General features: G+C 43.3%; 1 protein-coding gene across 2 annotated transcripts in view; it reads right to left on the bottom strand.

Moving 5' to 3' along the window:
• Positions 1-15,787, bottom strand: part of Nr6a1 (nuclear receptor subfamily 6 group A member 1) — a 59,601-nt gene that overhangs the window by 5,277 nt on the left and 38,537 nt on the right. The window contains exons 4-7 of one of the 2 annotated variants that reach the window (XM_023701618.1): positions 10,948-11,102; positions 8,458-8,685; positions 6,575-6,829; positions 145-266 (exon numbers count right to left, since the gene is read on the bottom strand). In XM_023701618.1, the coding sequence (XP_023557386.1) occupies positions 145-266; positions 6,575-6,829; positions 8,458-8,685; positions 10,948-11,102 (760 nt within the window). The remainder of the gene's footprint in view (positions 1-144; positions 267-6,574; positions 6,830-8,457; positions 8,686-10,947; positions 11,103-15,787) is intronic. The other variant, XM_023701619.1, reaches the window with a different exon arrangement.

Raw genomic sequence — 15,787 nt, 5'->3', positions numbered from 1 at the left:
AGAGAGAGAGAGAGAGAGAGAGAGAGAGAGAGAGAGAGAGAGAGAGAACACATGCCCATGCATGCATGGTTATGAAACAGGAGGGGAAATGCTCATTAGTAAGAAAAAATATCCCTTTCCACAGACCCACCCCAGACAACTCACCTTGATTTAGGAAGTTAATGGCTTTCATACACGCATACTCCTCATTGCTGACCTTCAGCTGGTGGAACTTGTGATACAGGTAGATGAGCCGCTCGATTACCTCCATCCCTTCATCACTAAATCTGAGAAACAGAAACTCTTTTCACTGTGGGCTCTGGTATCTGTGAGCTCAGAAAGGGCAGACAGAGGACTCGTACAGCTCACTTCTTAGGGTGTCTACAACAGGAAAGAGGCTGACCTTGAGGAAACAGAATCACAAGCAGATCTACGGTTTGCTTAGGGCCAGCATAGCTCTTGCAGGCTGTTCGTCTTGAGGTCAGGCAGTTAGATCTGGGCTCAATTTTTGCTCCATCTTACACAGCTGTGAGACCCGTGAATATCATTTGATCCTTACAAAATGTGTTTCTGCTTGGGCTAACAAGAGCTAAAGGGGCAAAGGGGTGTAAATATAGAGAAATATGACAATATTTTTTTCCTAAATTTTATGTCTTTGGTACAGGGTCTCACTATACAGCTCGGACTCTTAGTGATTCTCCTGTTTCAGCCTCCTCAGCACTGGGATTACAGGTATATGCCACCATGCCCCAGTTTGCAAGGCATGCAGTAGCAGGGATCAAACCTGGGTCCTTGTGCTTGCCTGGCAGGCCCTAAGAACACTGAGCTATCTCCATGGCTCAACAGGACAATATTAAGATACTCTCTTCTAAAATTTTGAGACAGCGTCTTGCTAAGTAGTCCAGGCTGGGGATGAACTTTCAATAAATAAAAAAGTATATTAATCATGTTCTTGTTTTGTTTACCATGGAAACAAAAGCTCAGAGATGTTATTTATTTTGCCCCTATTATGTACTTACAACCTTTACATGCATTCGTACAATTTACCTTCCTGATACCTATATATTTTTTTAAAAATTTTTTTGTATTTTAGGACAGGGTCTACAGGGTCTCACTGCATAGATCGGACTCATTGTGATCCTCCTGTTTATAGTCTCCCAAGTGCTGGAATTACAGGCGCACACCACCATGCCCAATCTCAATCGCTGCCTCAATGCGCCCCAGGGGCAGGAAGGGTTGGCATGGCAGGCCCGGGGATCAAACTCCTGGCCTCTGAGTCTGCCTAAGCAAGCGCTTTAATCTGCTGAGCTATTTGGCCAGCCCCCTTTCTGATAACTATAACATAAGTAATAAAATCTTTATGTTATGGATGAGGGTACAGATACAGAGGTTGCTTCTCCAAAGGCAAACACAGTATGTAAGTGCCAGAGAGCCCAAGAGATAAACAGACAAAAGTCTTAGACAGAGGAGCCCCAGGCTAGGCCTCCCCCAGGCCTGGTGTTCTAGGTGTGCTTTACACCAGAGATGAGGATATCACCAAACCAAGAGGGTACGTGCTTAATGGGAAAACTGGGCTTTCGAACCTAGACTTGCTAATCTCAACCCACAGAGTTTTGCCCAGAGCTACACTATCCATGCCTGATCCTGAACTGTGCATTGGGATAGGCTTCTGTATGTCACCACAATGGGCAATCTCAGGAGCTCTGTGCATGAGTGTTGCATGCATCCATGATGTTTAGATTTGCAGAGGGCTGCATGAGGAGAGTACAAATCACTCTAACATTGTACTTTGCTGGCTGCTTATACTCTTGAGAAGAAAAACAGGGCTTTAGCCCCACTTCCCTGCAGCATCTACGTGGAAGGGTGGAATGGGTCTGAGATGAGGTAGGGCAACGAGGCAGGTAGTGTCAGCATCTGTCTGATTGCTGGGTCCATAATAAGCAAAGATAATGCTATCCCTCAATCAGCAACCTCTTGCCCCAAGTGCTCACACTGGCACTGCAGAGCCTGCAGGTGCATGGCTGTCAGCCAGATCCCTACCAGCAGTGCCAAACCTGTTCCTGGATGTGTCTTGACCTGGAAGACACAAAAGAGCTCTCAAGTGGCTGGCCTATACATGTGTGCCAGATCTGCCCTTTCTTTTGGGGACAGAAAATCTGTCTTTTCCAAGTTGCCTTCAATGGGCAACTATCCTGGACCCCTGGCATTGGTAGGGGCTGGCAGCCAGCCTACCAGCCCCCACTCAGTCTCCACAGCTTGACTGCAGAGCTTTCCTCCACACCCACATCCCACCCCTTGATAAACAAAGTTATTCTCTGTTCCATGGGCCTGTTTCTCCTGCAGCCGTGCCTCCTCCACATCTGCCACTCCACAGTTCTGATGCCACTGTATTCCCTGTCTGCAAGTTATCAGCATTCAAAGCTATAAAGCTGGACAAACACACCCATTCTTCTTCTAGGTTCCTATCACATAAGCATGCTAGGGCAAGGAAAACATTCCTGCCAAGATCCCCCAGACCACTGGACCATTCAGTCAGCAATTGAAGCTGACACTATGTAAGTTATATCCCACAAAGGGGTGAAGAGGCCCAGTTGATTCTTTTCCATTCATCAGAATGCATCTTCTCCAGCAGCAGCCAGCTACAGCCTGAAAGGAATTGCCATTTGGGACCCGGACAGGCTCCCATACAAAGTCAGGCTATAGCTCCAGGACCAACTCCACAAAGTCAAACCTTGTGAGCAGGATCTGGGAGAGTTAGTTTAGTGGAGGGCAACAGTAAAGAGCCTGCACTTTGGAATACAACAGACCTGGTTAATGGTGTGAATCCCACATCTTTCTAGCTTTGAAGATCTTCATTTCTACAGCAGGAATAGTATCAGTACCAATCTCAGGATGTCAGTGAGAATTCAACAAATAACCCATGTCAAGTACTTACAATGCAATTTGGTGCAAAAAGCTTCCATAAGTATTAGTTATTATTAATAGAATCAATGCCATCATCATTTCTCCCATTACTGCTGCAAAAGATGATGTCTGTATTTGCAGGGTTAGGGTACAATCGTTTAGGGTCCAGGCTGGGAAGTTGGGAGACAACTTTCTAGAGACTTGGCCAAAACGGAGCTGGGGCTCCTGAGCGCGGAAGTGCCCATTAAAGTCCATCCAGCTCAAGGTATCTCTTGCCGGGAGTGAAGGAGTGTTGATTAGGGCCAGGAGCAGTCACGGGCTGGTGCTACAATCTGCTTTAAATCAAACTGGTCCAGCTCACTGTGTGATAACAGTCCGATTAAGGAATATGGGCACCATAAATTGAATTGAATATTTGAGGAGAGAAAAGGAGGTAGCCATGCATCATCTGGGAAAAGGCTTTTCCTGACAGTAGGCACTCACACTCAGGAGCTGTGCACAAGTAAAGTCTGCCTGGGGGAGTGGCAATAAGGCAGGCGCAAGTGGAACAGGAAAGAGCTATGGCTAATTACAGGCTGCACACCCTGGGTTTCTAGCAGTGGGGGAGACTTTCAGTGATTAACCTCCCTCCAGAGGCCCTGTGTCTCCCATGCCATGCTTTCCCAATTTCACTCACGCTTTAGCCTCTGCAGACACCCAAGTCAAATTCAGAGCAGCTTGTCTCCCACCATGCTTTTCCCAGTCTCCTCTCTCTCGGCTGTGGGATCTGTGCCCATCTGCCCAGCTAGCTGCAACACCTAGCAGTCACCCCAACTTTTCCCACTCACTCATGGACGGCCAACAACGGCCTTGCCAATACTTAGGTTTGTGCTGCCCTCTCAACTCCCACATCACTGCTGCCTGGTCCAGGCCTTGTTTTCTTTCAGGTGGCTGGGAAGAGCCTCCGACTTGGCTATGGTGCTCTAGGCTTGTCTGTGTCAATCTACCCTGAACTTTATAGCTACAGAAATCTTTCTAATAATGTAATTCTTCCACTTGAAACATCCTACAACATAAAGATAATACTATTTACACAATTAATAATGTCCAAATTCTTTAGAGACCAGTGGTCTCTAAAGAGATCACATCCATGATCCCAGCGCTGGGGAGGCTGAAAACAAGAGCATCACTATGAGTCCAAGCTGCGTAGTGAGACTGTGTACCAAATACATTTAAAAAACAACAAAACCAAATTCTTTTGATTGGCATTTGAGACTCTTTCTAAACCATCTTGACTGCACCCTTCTCTCCAATCATGTTTCCAGTTCTCCCACATCTTTCTACTTTAGCTTATAGGCTTGCTTTGGGATCTCTGCGTATAGCATTCACCTAGCACTAACTTGTAAGACTTTTGTGTTGCTCTCCTACCTTCCTTCTGTTCTGTACAATGTACCCAGAGACCTCTCATTTCCAGGTGCATCTCCAATGTGTGCTCCTCTAGGAAGTCACGCAGAGGCCCTCAATCCTTAATCTGCTTGTATGGTCCTTCACATACTCCTCACTCTCCAATAACAGGACTTTGCACTGTAGACTGGTTCTGCTTCTATTTGTCTCCCAACCCTCTTAACCAGGAATATAGCTTCTCAAGAGTCAGAAATCATTATTTATATCATCTGCAATCCCAGCGCCCTCCCCCAAACAGATAACAGATGATCAGTAAATAGCCATAAATCAGAACTAACATACTGGCATTCAATTCTTTTTTCTTTTCCCCCCCATTGATGGGTTTCACAGCAGGGTAAAAATCCTAACAACAAATCCCTTAAAAAAAAAAAAATCTCAAGACCTACTTGGAGTTCAGCAGAAGCATGTGTTTTAGAGTTAGCTCTGTTAAAACTGTGATGGTAAAAAAAATCTTAATGTTTGCTCTATCCAGTATGGCAGCCACTAGCCACATGTGGCCAACGAGCACCTGAAATGTGGCTAAGGAAAAAATGAGGAAATGGATCTTTAATTTTAGTTGTTTGAGAAGCCACAGGAGGCTAGTGGCCACTATACTGGACAGTATAGCTTTAGATCTTTCTTTATGAGGACATATTCTGGGAAGTAAAGGTTTCCTCACTAATTCAGCTGCTACTGGCCATTATCTTTGCTGACTCTGTAGGCAGCCCCAGGCAAACAGGGCAGGCAGCTGGCAAACTCTTGACAACATCAGAGCAGGGGGACTGCTATCCAAACACTCCTTAGCCCAGAGTTATGGAACTAGAGACAGGACTTTTCTGGGAATAATTAATTAGAGGCTCTGGACAAGAGGTTAGGTTATCTGCAAAATTAAGACAGCTCTGTTTACAGGACAAAGAGTCAGCTGGGTTCAAAACTCTGTCACTTATAGATCATCCTGAAGCCAGTAAGCATCATTAATAAGGATATATTAGAAAAGCAGGGAGAGGGTCAGCACCTAGACTCCTCCTTCCCTCAGCTGTGCAAAAGACCCTGGAAGATCTCAGAGCTTTGCTTCCAGCTTGAGCCTTGGCCTTGTTTCTATGCCATGACTAGGGGAAGGGAATGTGCCCCATCCTACACTGGGAGGGGAGAGAAGTGTGGGGGCTGATACCCCAGCTTTCATCCATGTGCATCCTTTCTTCTTTTCTTCTGGGTACCTTAAAACCGCATGACTTCCACTAGCTTAAAAATGTCCAATAAAGGTGGTTTATTGAAAATGTTTATTAAAATGTGAGTTAAGCTATGTAAGACATTTTATATGAATAATTCAGTAAGCCAGAAAAGTTGTCTCAACAAATCTGTCTTCATTTTTGGGGTCAGAAAACAGTCACCACATGCCCAAGTCTCCAAAGCAAGTGAGTAAAAAAGTACAGGAAGAAGCCATGGTGTTATTGGGAGGCAGGAACTCAGTGCATTCTCACCTCTAGGGTAAGAAGGATGTGGTCACAGAGATGAAACTTCATGACAGAAAATGGACAAGAGGACCTCTCAGCCTCAGTTACATGCTCTTAATATCCCACCACATGTCAGATGCACAAAAGAGTCTATGTTTTGCAGTCAGACGAGTACAAGCTCTAACACAGGCTCTGGATGTAAATCCAATGGAACTGGGCTCTCTGAATTCCAGTTTTCTTACCCATAAAAATGGCACAAAGACCTATAAAACTAGACACTGTGAGAAGGAAATAAAATATAAAATATCTAGGCTAGTCTCTGACATATAATAGTACCACAAGGACTCCTAAGTTTCTAGGATTATAAATTATAGTTTAGAGCCTTTTTCTTATAGGCAGAGTTCAGATTTTTGTTTCTTTTAGATGCACTGTCCTATCTCACTAATCTATATGACATAAAAACAGCTTAATACTCTCCTAAGTCTGACTCTATAATATTTGCTCCTCATAACCACATCTTGAGGAAGGTTTTTGTTTGCTTGTTTGGGGTTTTCTTGGTGCTGGGGATCAAACCCAGGGCCTGTGCATGCGAGGTAAGAGCTCTACCACTGAGTCACATCCCCAGCTTGGGGAGGGAATTGTCCTTACATCATCTTTAAATTCAAGACCTAGAGATTAGAGACCTGGGCAACATCACAGAACTATTCAGTGGCACAGTGAGCATCCAAATTCAGGTGGGCACAGTTTAGTACCCATCCTTGGTAGGGCAGGCCTGAGGATGAGTGGTATGGCTCCTCCCCAGCCAGCAGCCTTACCTGTGCAGCTCTTCATCCGAGGGTGAGTACTTGGCGGTGACATCAGCCAGCTCCCCAAAGATCTGCTTACTATAAACTGTGAGGGATGACAGCAAGATCAACTCCTGCCATGTAGAGCTCAAGAGGCACGTGTAATCCTTGATTGAGAGCTCACAGAAGAAAGGCAGCTTCTTGATCCAGGCAATCTGCCTAAAGAGTAGTTCGTCAGCCAGCCGGCAAAGCAGGGCAAACAGCTCTGCCTGTGTCACAGTGTATCTAGGGACAAGAAAGTCATTTCTATCAGCTGGAGGATGAGGACACATATATTAAGCTACCCCTCAGAGCACAAAGTGAAATCCTTCCCCCTTGATTATGGATCTCTAGTTTCGTTTGACTCAATTTTATTTATTTATATTTCATGGTACTAGGGACTGAATTTAATACTGTACTGAGTTATATCCACAGCCCATTTCTTTTTTTTTGGTGTGTGTGTGTGTGTGTGTGTGTGTGTGTGTGTGTGTGTGTGTGTGTGTTTCTGGGAATCGGGGCCTTAACACGCTAGGCAAGCACTTTACCAATGAACTACAGCCCTAATGTCTGCCCTTTTTATTTATTGTTTATTTTAAGGCAGAGTCTTGCTAAGTTGCCCAATGTGGGTTTGAACTTGAGATCCTCCTACATCAGCGTCTCAGAGTGCTGGAGTTTCATAAATGTGGAAATATACATGTCTTTAACTCAGTTTTCTAATAAGAGGGCATGACTGAGGCCAGGAGCAAGCTCAGAAAGGTAGAAATGGGTTTGGTGGGTAAAGGAAGCTGAAAGAAAAGGAGACTTCAAAATTTGTGCAATTATCAGGAAAAGTGACTTAATGTTGGTGTCCTGTAATGTTCCATGTCTTCGAGGAAATTCTAAGTCACTCCTACCCTAATTTTGGCCATGAGAACTTCAGTGGGGCGAATCTGGTGCCAACACAATACAGAGACCAGCACAAAAAAAAACAAAAAAAAACAGTGGGGCCGGACAGTTGAAAAAAATAACAGAATGAGTTCAGCAGCTTTTCCCGTTCTCACTACACCCTCTGGCGGTGAGTTTAGGAATAAGAGTTGTTCAGCCTTCTCTTAAGCTTACAGCCAGACAAAAACACATTTCTCAACTCTAACCTGAGGGTCTCTGGGGCCACAGACAGTGCACCAGCTTCTTTTCAACATTCCTTGGCATCTTCATAATCAGATATATAAAGGCCCTGTGTGTCTTCTTGTGGGTGGATATCTGAGTCTCCTCTCCTGAAACTAAGTATTAGCTCAGGAAATCTCAGGACACCTTCTGGGAGGTCTCAGATTAATAACATTCAAACAGTCTACCTGTGCTCAGGAGTGCAGCAATTGGTGGGCCTGACAGATGAATATAACCTACTTAGGCAGAGGAAACTGTAGACTCACAGTACTTCTTCTTCTCACTCGGGTCTGTACCCAAGAGTGACATGCCATAGGCTACCTTATGAGTATGCTGGCTAGAGATGCAGATGGATGCATCAGTTACGCCTTGAAAGCCTTAAGGAACATAGGTTGGTGTACGATTATCTACAGGATTATAATTCATCTCTGGCACAGAAGCTGTCAGACCCATCCCAGGTCCTGAGTTACTTAGACCCATGCAGAAGCAAAGGTGCTTCAATCCCAATTCCACAGGGAATGAAAAATAATCACAATTCTATGAGGAAAGATTAGGGGAAAAAATGAAGGACTACTGCTGACTTTACACATTTGTGACCTGATGCTGCATCATCATCCATTATTTCCTGATGTATTCTAAAGCCTGGGGTAGACTAGCTGGGGATGCAGGTGCATACAGAGTAGGGACATTTTGAGGCTGCAAGGGGGGCAAGCAGGGCAGAGGCCACTCACCCATCTTCAATCAACATAGGTGTGCCCAGTGGCTCCAGGTCTTCGGCTGACATCAGCTGGTGAATCAGACTGTATGACTGTGGGTCCAGGCTACGAGCTTGTGGGGGCAGAAGTGGTGAATGGCCAGAATAGCTAAAAAGGTGCGGTATGTATTGATAATGTGGAGGAACAGACATCCCCATGTACTGCTCCCTGAATGTCATGAATCCATTTAGTTCCACAGACCTACTGGAGAGAAAAATCTTATGTTAAGCAAAGCTGTGGCACATCTAGTGCCTACTCAGGAAATGAGCCACTAGGTGCTCTTTGGCCATAAAGTCAGTGTCTCATCAAGCCAGGGAACATATTCAGTAGTTCCATGCTCATCTTTCTACTAGACTCCCATTTGTGAGACAAGGACTCTGTGTGGGTGGCATGAATGTGGGGCTTGCCACGGGACACTCAGTGCCTGGCAGAAGTGGTTGGGTGAATTATTTGCATGGATATCATATCTAAAGAGTTTCTGATATACACTCATAAACAATGATAAGGATAGTAGTAGGAAAATCAAGTGTAGGAAAACCAAAGACACAGACAAGCTAAATATATTACCTGGTCACATAACAAATCCAGGAAGGAATGTGATATATAGTCCTAACAATTTCAAAAATTATGTAGTTTTATTTTGGTACAGAGAATTGAACTCAGGACCTTGCACTTGCCAGCCAGACACTTGTGCCACTGAGCTATCTTTCCAAGCCCAGTATTTTTACTCTGATATATTCCTGTAACTAAGTTTTGCAAACTACAGCCTATAGGTCAAGTTGAGCATACAGCCCAGTAATGGCAAACCTTTTAAGGTTTTCGATGATATAAACAGCCTGTGACACATGTGTTATGTTTGCCACCACTGTTATAGCACATTTTGGCAAATGAAGTTTTACTGATGTATAGCTAAGCTCATTGGTTTACACGCATGTTGTTTGTGATTGTTTTTGTTCTCTACCAAGGGTAGAGCTGAATAGTTCAGATCCACTAGGACTAAAAATTCTGAAGTATTGTACTATATGACTTTTACACAGAGCCCTTCCCTGGTAGCTAAGGGTTCTATTTTATACCTGAAAGCTAATTTATTTATTTATTTACTTATATGTATTTGATACAGGGTCTCACTACACAGCTCAGACTCATAGTGATCCTCCTGTTTTCAGCCTACCCAGTGCTGGGATTACAGATGCGTGCCACCACACCCAGACTCATAACAGCTATTTTAAAATGCCATGTTTAGCACATTCCAGGACTTGGGAGGTTGCGACAAGAGGATCACTGTGAGTTCAAGATCAGCCTGGGCTACAAAGTGAGTTCAAGGCCATCCTGTAATTACACAGTGAGACCCTGTCTCCAAAAAAAAAAAAAAGAATGCCATTTTTGTCACAGTTTTTCTTATATGATAAACCCAAAGTATAAAGAATTTAAAATGCAAAATAGTTGGGCATAGTGCCTATAATCTCAGCACTCAGGAGGCTGAGGCAGGAAGACATGAGCTCAAGGCCAATCTTGGTTACATAATGAGCTCAAGGGCAACCTGAGCTATACATCTCAAAAAGCAAACAAGCAAACAAACAGCAAAATAACGAACAGACAATAGGAAACAAGAAAACAAATCTTTTGAAAATGAAAAGGGGACCAAGAGACAGAGGGTGGGAAAAAGGGGACAGGAAAAGAGACATAAAAAGAATTAAGATATGTTATGTACATGTCTCTCCATAGTAAATATAATTATTATGTACTAAAAAATTAGAAATTTAAAAAATATCACACTTGAATTAAGAATATTTAAATTTGCCTACTTTTATAGAGTAACAAATCTATCTGGTTTCAAAATCTTTGTTTCTTATAATTTACAAATTGATAAATATTGATTCTTGCAAGGCAGAAAAATTATAGTTTAACTCAGCATTATCAGTGTGATGTTTTGTAGTACTGGCATCGAATGAACCCATGGATCCTCTACTACTAAGCTATATCACCAGCCCTCTTTATCTTGAAACAGGGTATTATTAAATTGCCATGGTTGGTCTTGAACTTGCAATCCTCTTGCCTTAACCTCCTGAGTAGCTGGGATTACAGGCACATACCACTATGGCCAGCTGTGTGGTTTTCTATTTCAGTGATAAAAATGAGATATTCAGTCCCCACCATCAATGAATGAATTGAATGAATGAATGAATGAATGAATGAATGATGAATGGAAAGTGCCATATATCAAACACTCTACTTGATGAAGGCTGTAAGTATATGCTTAGAAACTATCATAGTTTACCAGTCTGCAGAAGAGACAGTTGACATTTTGAGATCTTAGCATAAATTGGGGTGGGAAAGATGGCTGAGGAAACAAGAGCACAATCGCTGGTGCAGCCTAGTTGGAGCTTAGCCAGGGGTTGGTTCCTTGTGCGGGTTGGCTCTTTGTGCAGTCCTAGATGAAGAAATTGGATTGGCCTTAAAGCTCACCTGGAGGAGAGCGTGGAGCCTGGTGAGGGCTGGTTGCTTTCTGAAGCCCTGTTCCCAGGGGAACTATGGTCGCTGTCACCATGGTTGCTCCAATGATTGGCTTCTTCCTCAAACTCCTGTCCAGACATGATCCTTTCGATTTCTTCTTCTGATATCTTTGGCGAGGAATTAACACATTAGACTGGGTGTTCAACATATCTGTTCCTGTTCCAGGCTCATAGGACTCCCAATATGCTCTAGAAAAAGTCCCAGAAATCCACTCCTAAACCCATACTCCAAGTCTCTCACTAATCTTGCAAGACTGGCAGCTTGCCTGCCAGCACCATGGTCCATCATGGCTTTTCCCTTGCCCGTTTACACTACTCACTCTCATGCCACAAGGTCTGTATAGCCCTCACTACTCTTACTTGTCTGTGAGTCTACTCTTTTTAAACCCAGAAACACTGTTCCTTAATGACAATCTAATTTTTGTCTTTTAAGATCCAATTCAAATATCTTTTATTTTTTAACGTATTTAGTGCATGGTCTACAGGGTCTCACTACACTGATGGACTCATAGTGATCCTCCCAAGTGTTGGGATTACAGATCTGCACCACCACACCCAGTTTCAATTGCCATCTCAGGGTGCCCCTGAGGTGGGGCCGGCACTGCACGCCAGGGTTCCCAGTTCCTGTGTCTGCCTAAGCAGGTACTTTAATATGCTGAGCTATCGGCCCTTCAAATATCTTTACGAAACTTTCAGCAAGGTGTGATGGTGCACACCCCTTGTAATCCCAGTACTTGGGAGGCTGAGGCAGGAGGAGCACTGCAAATTCCAAGTAAGCCTAGGCTACACAGCAAGACCCTATCTCAAAAACCAAAACAAAACCCTTTCCACTGACACTTAAAATTTTAGGTCCTTGTTTCCATTCATACTTCTTTGCATTCTGGGCAAGGCAGAACTGTGTAACAGTATATGGTTGAGTATATAAATTCTGGAGCCAGAGCACATTTGTTCAAATCCATTTCTAGTTGTAAGTCATCGAACTACTGAACCTAAATCCTTTGTCTGTATAGAAGAAAGAGTAAGTCTCCTCACAGGAAGCTTGCAAGGAGGATTAAATTAGTAAATGATAGGTTCTGGCTGGTATGAAATGCTGAATTATGGTGGTCATCTAATATGGCTGAAGCCCTTAAAACAACAGCCCATCTTCCCCATGACCACCTCTCCCCTTCTTCTCCAACTCAGCCCAGGGTACAATTCCCTCTCACCCTTCCTGCCACCTCAGGGAAGACCCCAATCAGTTTCCCAGGTCTATCTAAACATCCCCCTCAACCTCCAGTCCTGGCAAAAGGTTGTAAAAGCCTCAGCCTGCCTTTGTTTAACTACAGAGAAGCCCTCATCTTTCCCAGACTCTATGTCCTCAAAGATAATAAAGCCCTTTTCCCTTTTTCCTTTTGCCTGTCTCTGCTGTGATGGTGCCTGAAAAAAATGTATCAGTAAATACACATCAAATACTCAGGAAAAAGACCTGGCATACTGAAACAAGTACGAAAGGGCTGATCATGTATTTTGTTTGTTGTGTTTTGTTTTTGTTGGTTTTTGAAATACGGTCTTGCTATGATATGTAGACTCCTGGGCTCATCAGATCCCAATGCCTCAGTCTCCCAAGTAGCTAGGACTACAGGTACCTGCCACCATGTTGGGCACTGTTATTTTAATAGATTTATGGTAAAGTATCAGAAAAACATCCTCTACAAGATTAATGGCCATGATAGGATCTATTCTGTTTTTTTTTTTTTTTTGCGGAACCGGGGATTGAACTCTGGCCCTTGTGCTTGCCAGGGAAGCATTTATTCTACTGAGCCATCTCCCCAGCCCCATGATAGGATCTATAAAGGAGGAACTACTTAGAAATGTGTGTGGAGTTTGTTTTTTTTTTTAAATAGACCTAATGTCTTATTTTATTTTAAAGTAAGTTATTTATTTATTTATTTATTTATTTATTTATTTATTTATTGCTGGCCAGATAGCTCAGCAGACTAAAGTGGTACAGGGACTGGGGGTTTGATTCCCTGTGTGCCGTGCCAGCCCACCCCCCCTGGGGGGGGGGGCGCTGAGATGTTAAATGAGACTGGGTGTGGTGGCCCGTGCCCCTGTAATTCCAGCACTTGAGGCTGAAAACAGGGGGATCACTACGAGTCTGATCTGTGTAGTGAGACCCTGTACTAAACACATTAAAAAATATATTTTATATTGGATATAGGGTCTCACTACACAGTTTAGACTCACAGGGATCCTCCTGTCTCAGCCTCCCCAGTGCTGGGATTACAGGCATGCACCACCACACCCAGTTTTGGACACTGCACAGCACACATAGTGGTTCTGGGGCAGGTACAGCATGTGGTACGGGGGCTGAACGTGGGTCCTTGCTCTTGCCAGGCAAGCAGGCACTTAGATCACCAAGCTATCTCCTCAGCCAGAAATGTGAATAAACAAATGCTCCTTTATTAAATACCAGCCAGATATCGTCACATGATTTTTTTAAGGAAGGACACTCCTAGGTCTATGTCAATGAGCTAACTTGCACTGGTCACCCTGTGTGCCCATGTGTGGGCAGGAGTTTGAGGAGGGAATGAAAGTATGCAAGGACTCAGTTCAGTGCTCTAGCTGTTACCACACCGTGAATAAATCTCTCATCTAGAGAGGCCTAACTGGCTACCCTTAACATATAGAGGGAAAGCAACTGTTTGTTAAAGAGGAGCCAGATTAATTTTATTTATTTATTTATTTATTTATTTATTTATTTATTTTTTATGGCAGAACCAGGGATTGAACTCAGCCCCTTGCACTTGCCTGGGGAAGTACTTATTCCACTGAGCCATCTCCCTGGCCCCAGATTAATTTTTATATATTGTTTCTATGGAATCTCACCAGACCCAACATGTCTGACTCATATTTGTATAATTTCTTGCTCTTGAGGCTGGGGGTATAGCTCAGTAGAATAGGTGCTTGCCTGGCAAGCTCAAGGGTCTGAGTTCAAGCCCCAGTTCCACCAAATAAAATAAAATAAAATAATTTTTTGCTCTAGCAGCTTCTAAGGGAACCTGGGCTGCCTAGGTAGTAAATACAGGAGCAGTCAGAATAGAAAGCCAGCTAACACACAGAACATAACAAGATCCTGTCTCAAAATAAGTAAAATACACACATACTGAGTATATACTGTGGACCAAGATCATATGCAAGGACAGCTGCTATACAGCATCAGTGTTTATCTCTGGCCTTCTTTCAATCATTTAGCCTAATTATTCACCATCTCTTGAATCTATTCCTGCCTGTATCTCTTCTGACTGAACTTCTGCAATGCAACTTTTATCTGTTGTTTTTTGGGTTTTGTCTTTTTAATCTTCTTTTTTTCCCCCTCTATTTCACTCTTTACAAATTGTTTCCATTGCTAGAATGATTTTTATAAAATACAAATTTGAGTATGGCCCTCTCCCTACTCTAAAGTCAGTCAGTCAGTCAGTCAGTCAGTCAGTCAGTCAGTCAGTTAGTTATTTATTAACTTATTTATTGGAACTGGAGATTGAACTCAGGCCCTTGCACTTGCCAGGCAAGAGCTTATTCTATTGAGCCATCTCCCTGGCCCCTCTAAAGTCTTTTAGCCAAGTGTGGTGGTACATGCCTGTAACCCCAGGACTTGGAAGGCTGATGCAGGAGGATCACCATGCATTTGAAGCCAGCCTGGGCTACATAGTGAGACCCTATCTCAAAAAACAGAAAAAAGAAAAGAAAAAAATCTAGTGGTTGCCTTTTGGTGCACAACTAAAACCTCTTACGGCATGGTGCTTGTTCCCTTAATGTGCTGAGGGATTTAGTTAATGTGTCATAAACAGATCCAATTCCCTGACTTCACAAAGTCCTGCTGGCAGGCAAGAACAAATAGTATAGGCTGGCTCTACAGAGGCCTGACTTAGCCAGGTAGGGTGGCACATGCCTGTAATCCAGCCAATCAGGAAGCTGAGAGAGGAAGACATAAAATTCAAAGCTAGACTGGCAGTTTAGAGAGACCCTGTTTCAAAATAAATAAATAAATAAATAAAAAGGCTATGGTTGTACTTCAGTGAGACAGCATTTGCCTAGCATGCACAAGGCTCTGGGTTCCATCTCCAGGATTGTTGTTGTTTTTTTAAAGAAGGGGACTTTACATAGGGGCTGGATGGAGTCAAAGACAATTGAAGGCCACTCTTTAGAAAACTGATTCCAAATTGAGAGAATCCGTCTTATGCCTGCCACTCTACTACATGTGCCAAAAGCTCCAGCTTCACTGAACAAATTCCTTGCTCCCTGTCACCCCTGAGAGATTCAGCTTTGAGTCTCTACAAAGTCTATTTTGTCAGCATGAATAAAAAGTGCATAGCTTCCAATCCTTTTCCCAAATAGCTAATTTTTTTCCCTCCTTCAATACCCAGTTTAAACACTGCCTTCTGAAGGAACCCTCCTTGAATGTCTCTGGTCCTTGACTCTTGTCTCTAGCCCAAAAGAAATAGAAGCCCCTTACTCTGACTTCTATGGTAATCTCTTATACTCACTGTACAATGATACCTGTTTATGCATCTATGTCTCCCATGGGACAAAGGTCACAGAATACAGCCTGGTAGAGCAGGAGCTTAGTAAATATTTGAGATTGATTCAGGTGTTATTATCTATACTCTACAAATAAAGTAAGGAATACTCTGTTGATATATTTTTAGAAGAAATGAACAACAAAGTAGTCCTATTGCTTTCTGACAGATAAAGTTATTTGCAATTTTAAGTGAAGGACAAAAACAAAAAGAAAAATCTCTGGTTTAGAGCTA

This window comes from Octodon degus, unplaced genomic scaffold, assembly GCF_000260255.1.
Source record: "Octodon degus isolate 3935 unplaced genomic scaffold, OctDeg1.0 scaffold00138, whole genome shotgun sequence".
In the NCBI taxonomy this organism is placed as follows: domain Eukaryota; kingdom Metazoa; phylum Chordata; class Mammalia; order Rodentia; family Octodontidae; genus Octodon; species Octodon degus.
Note: the sequence above shows the minus strand (reverse complement) of the source record. Positions and strands in the feature narration are given on the sequence as shown.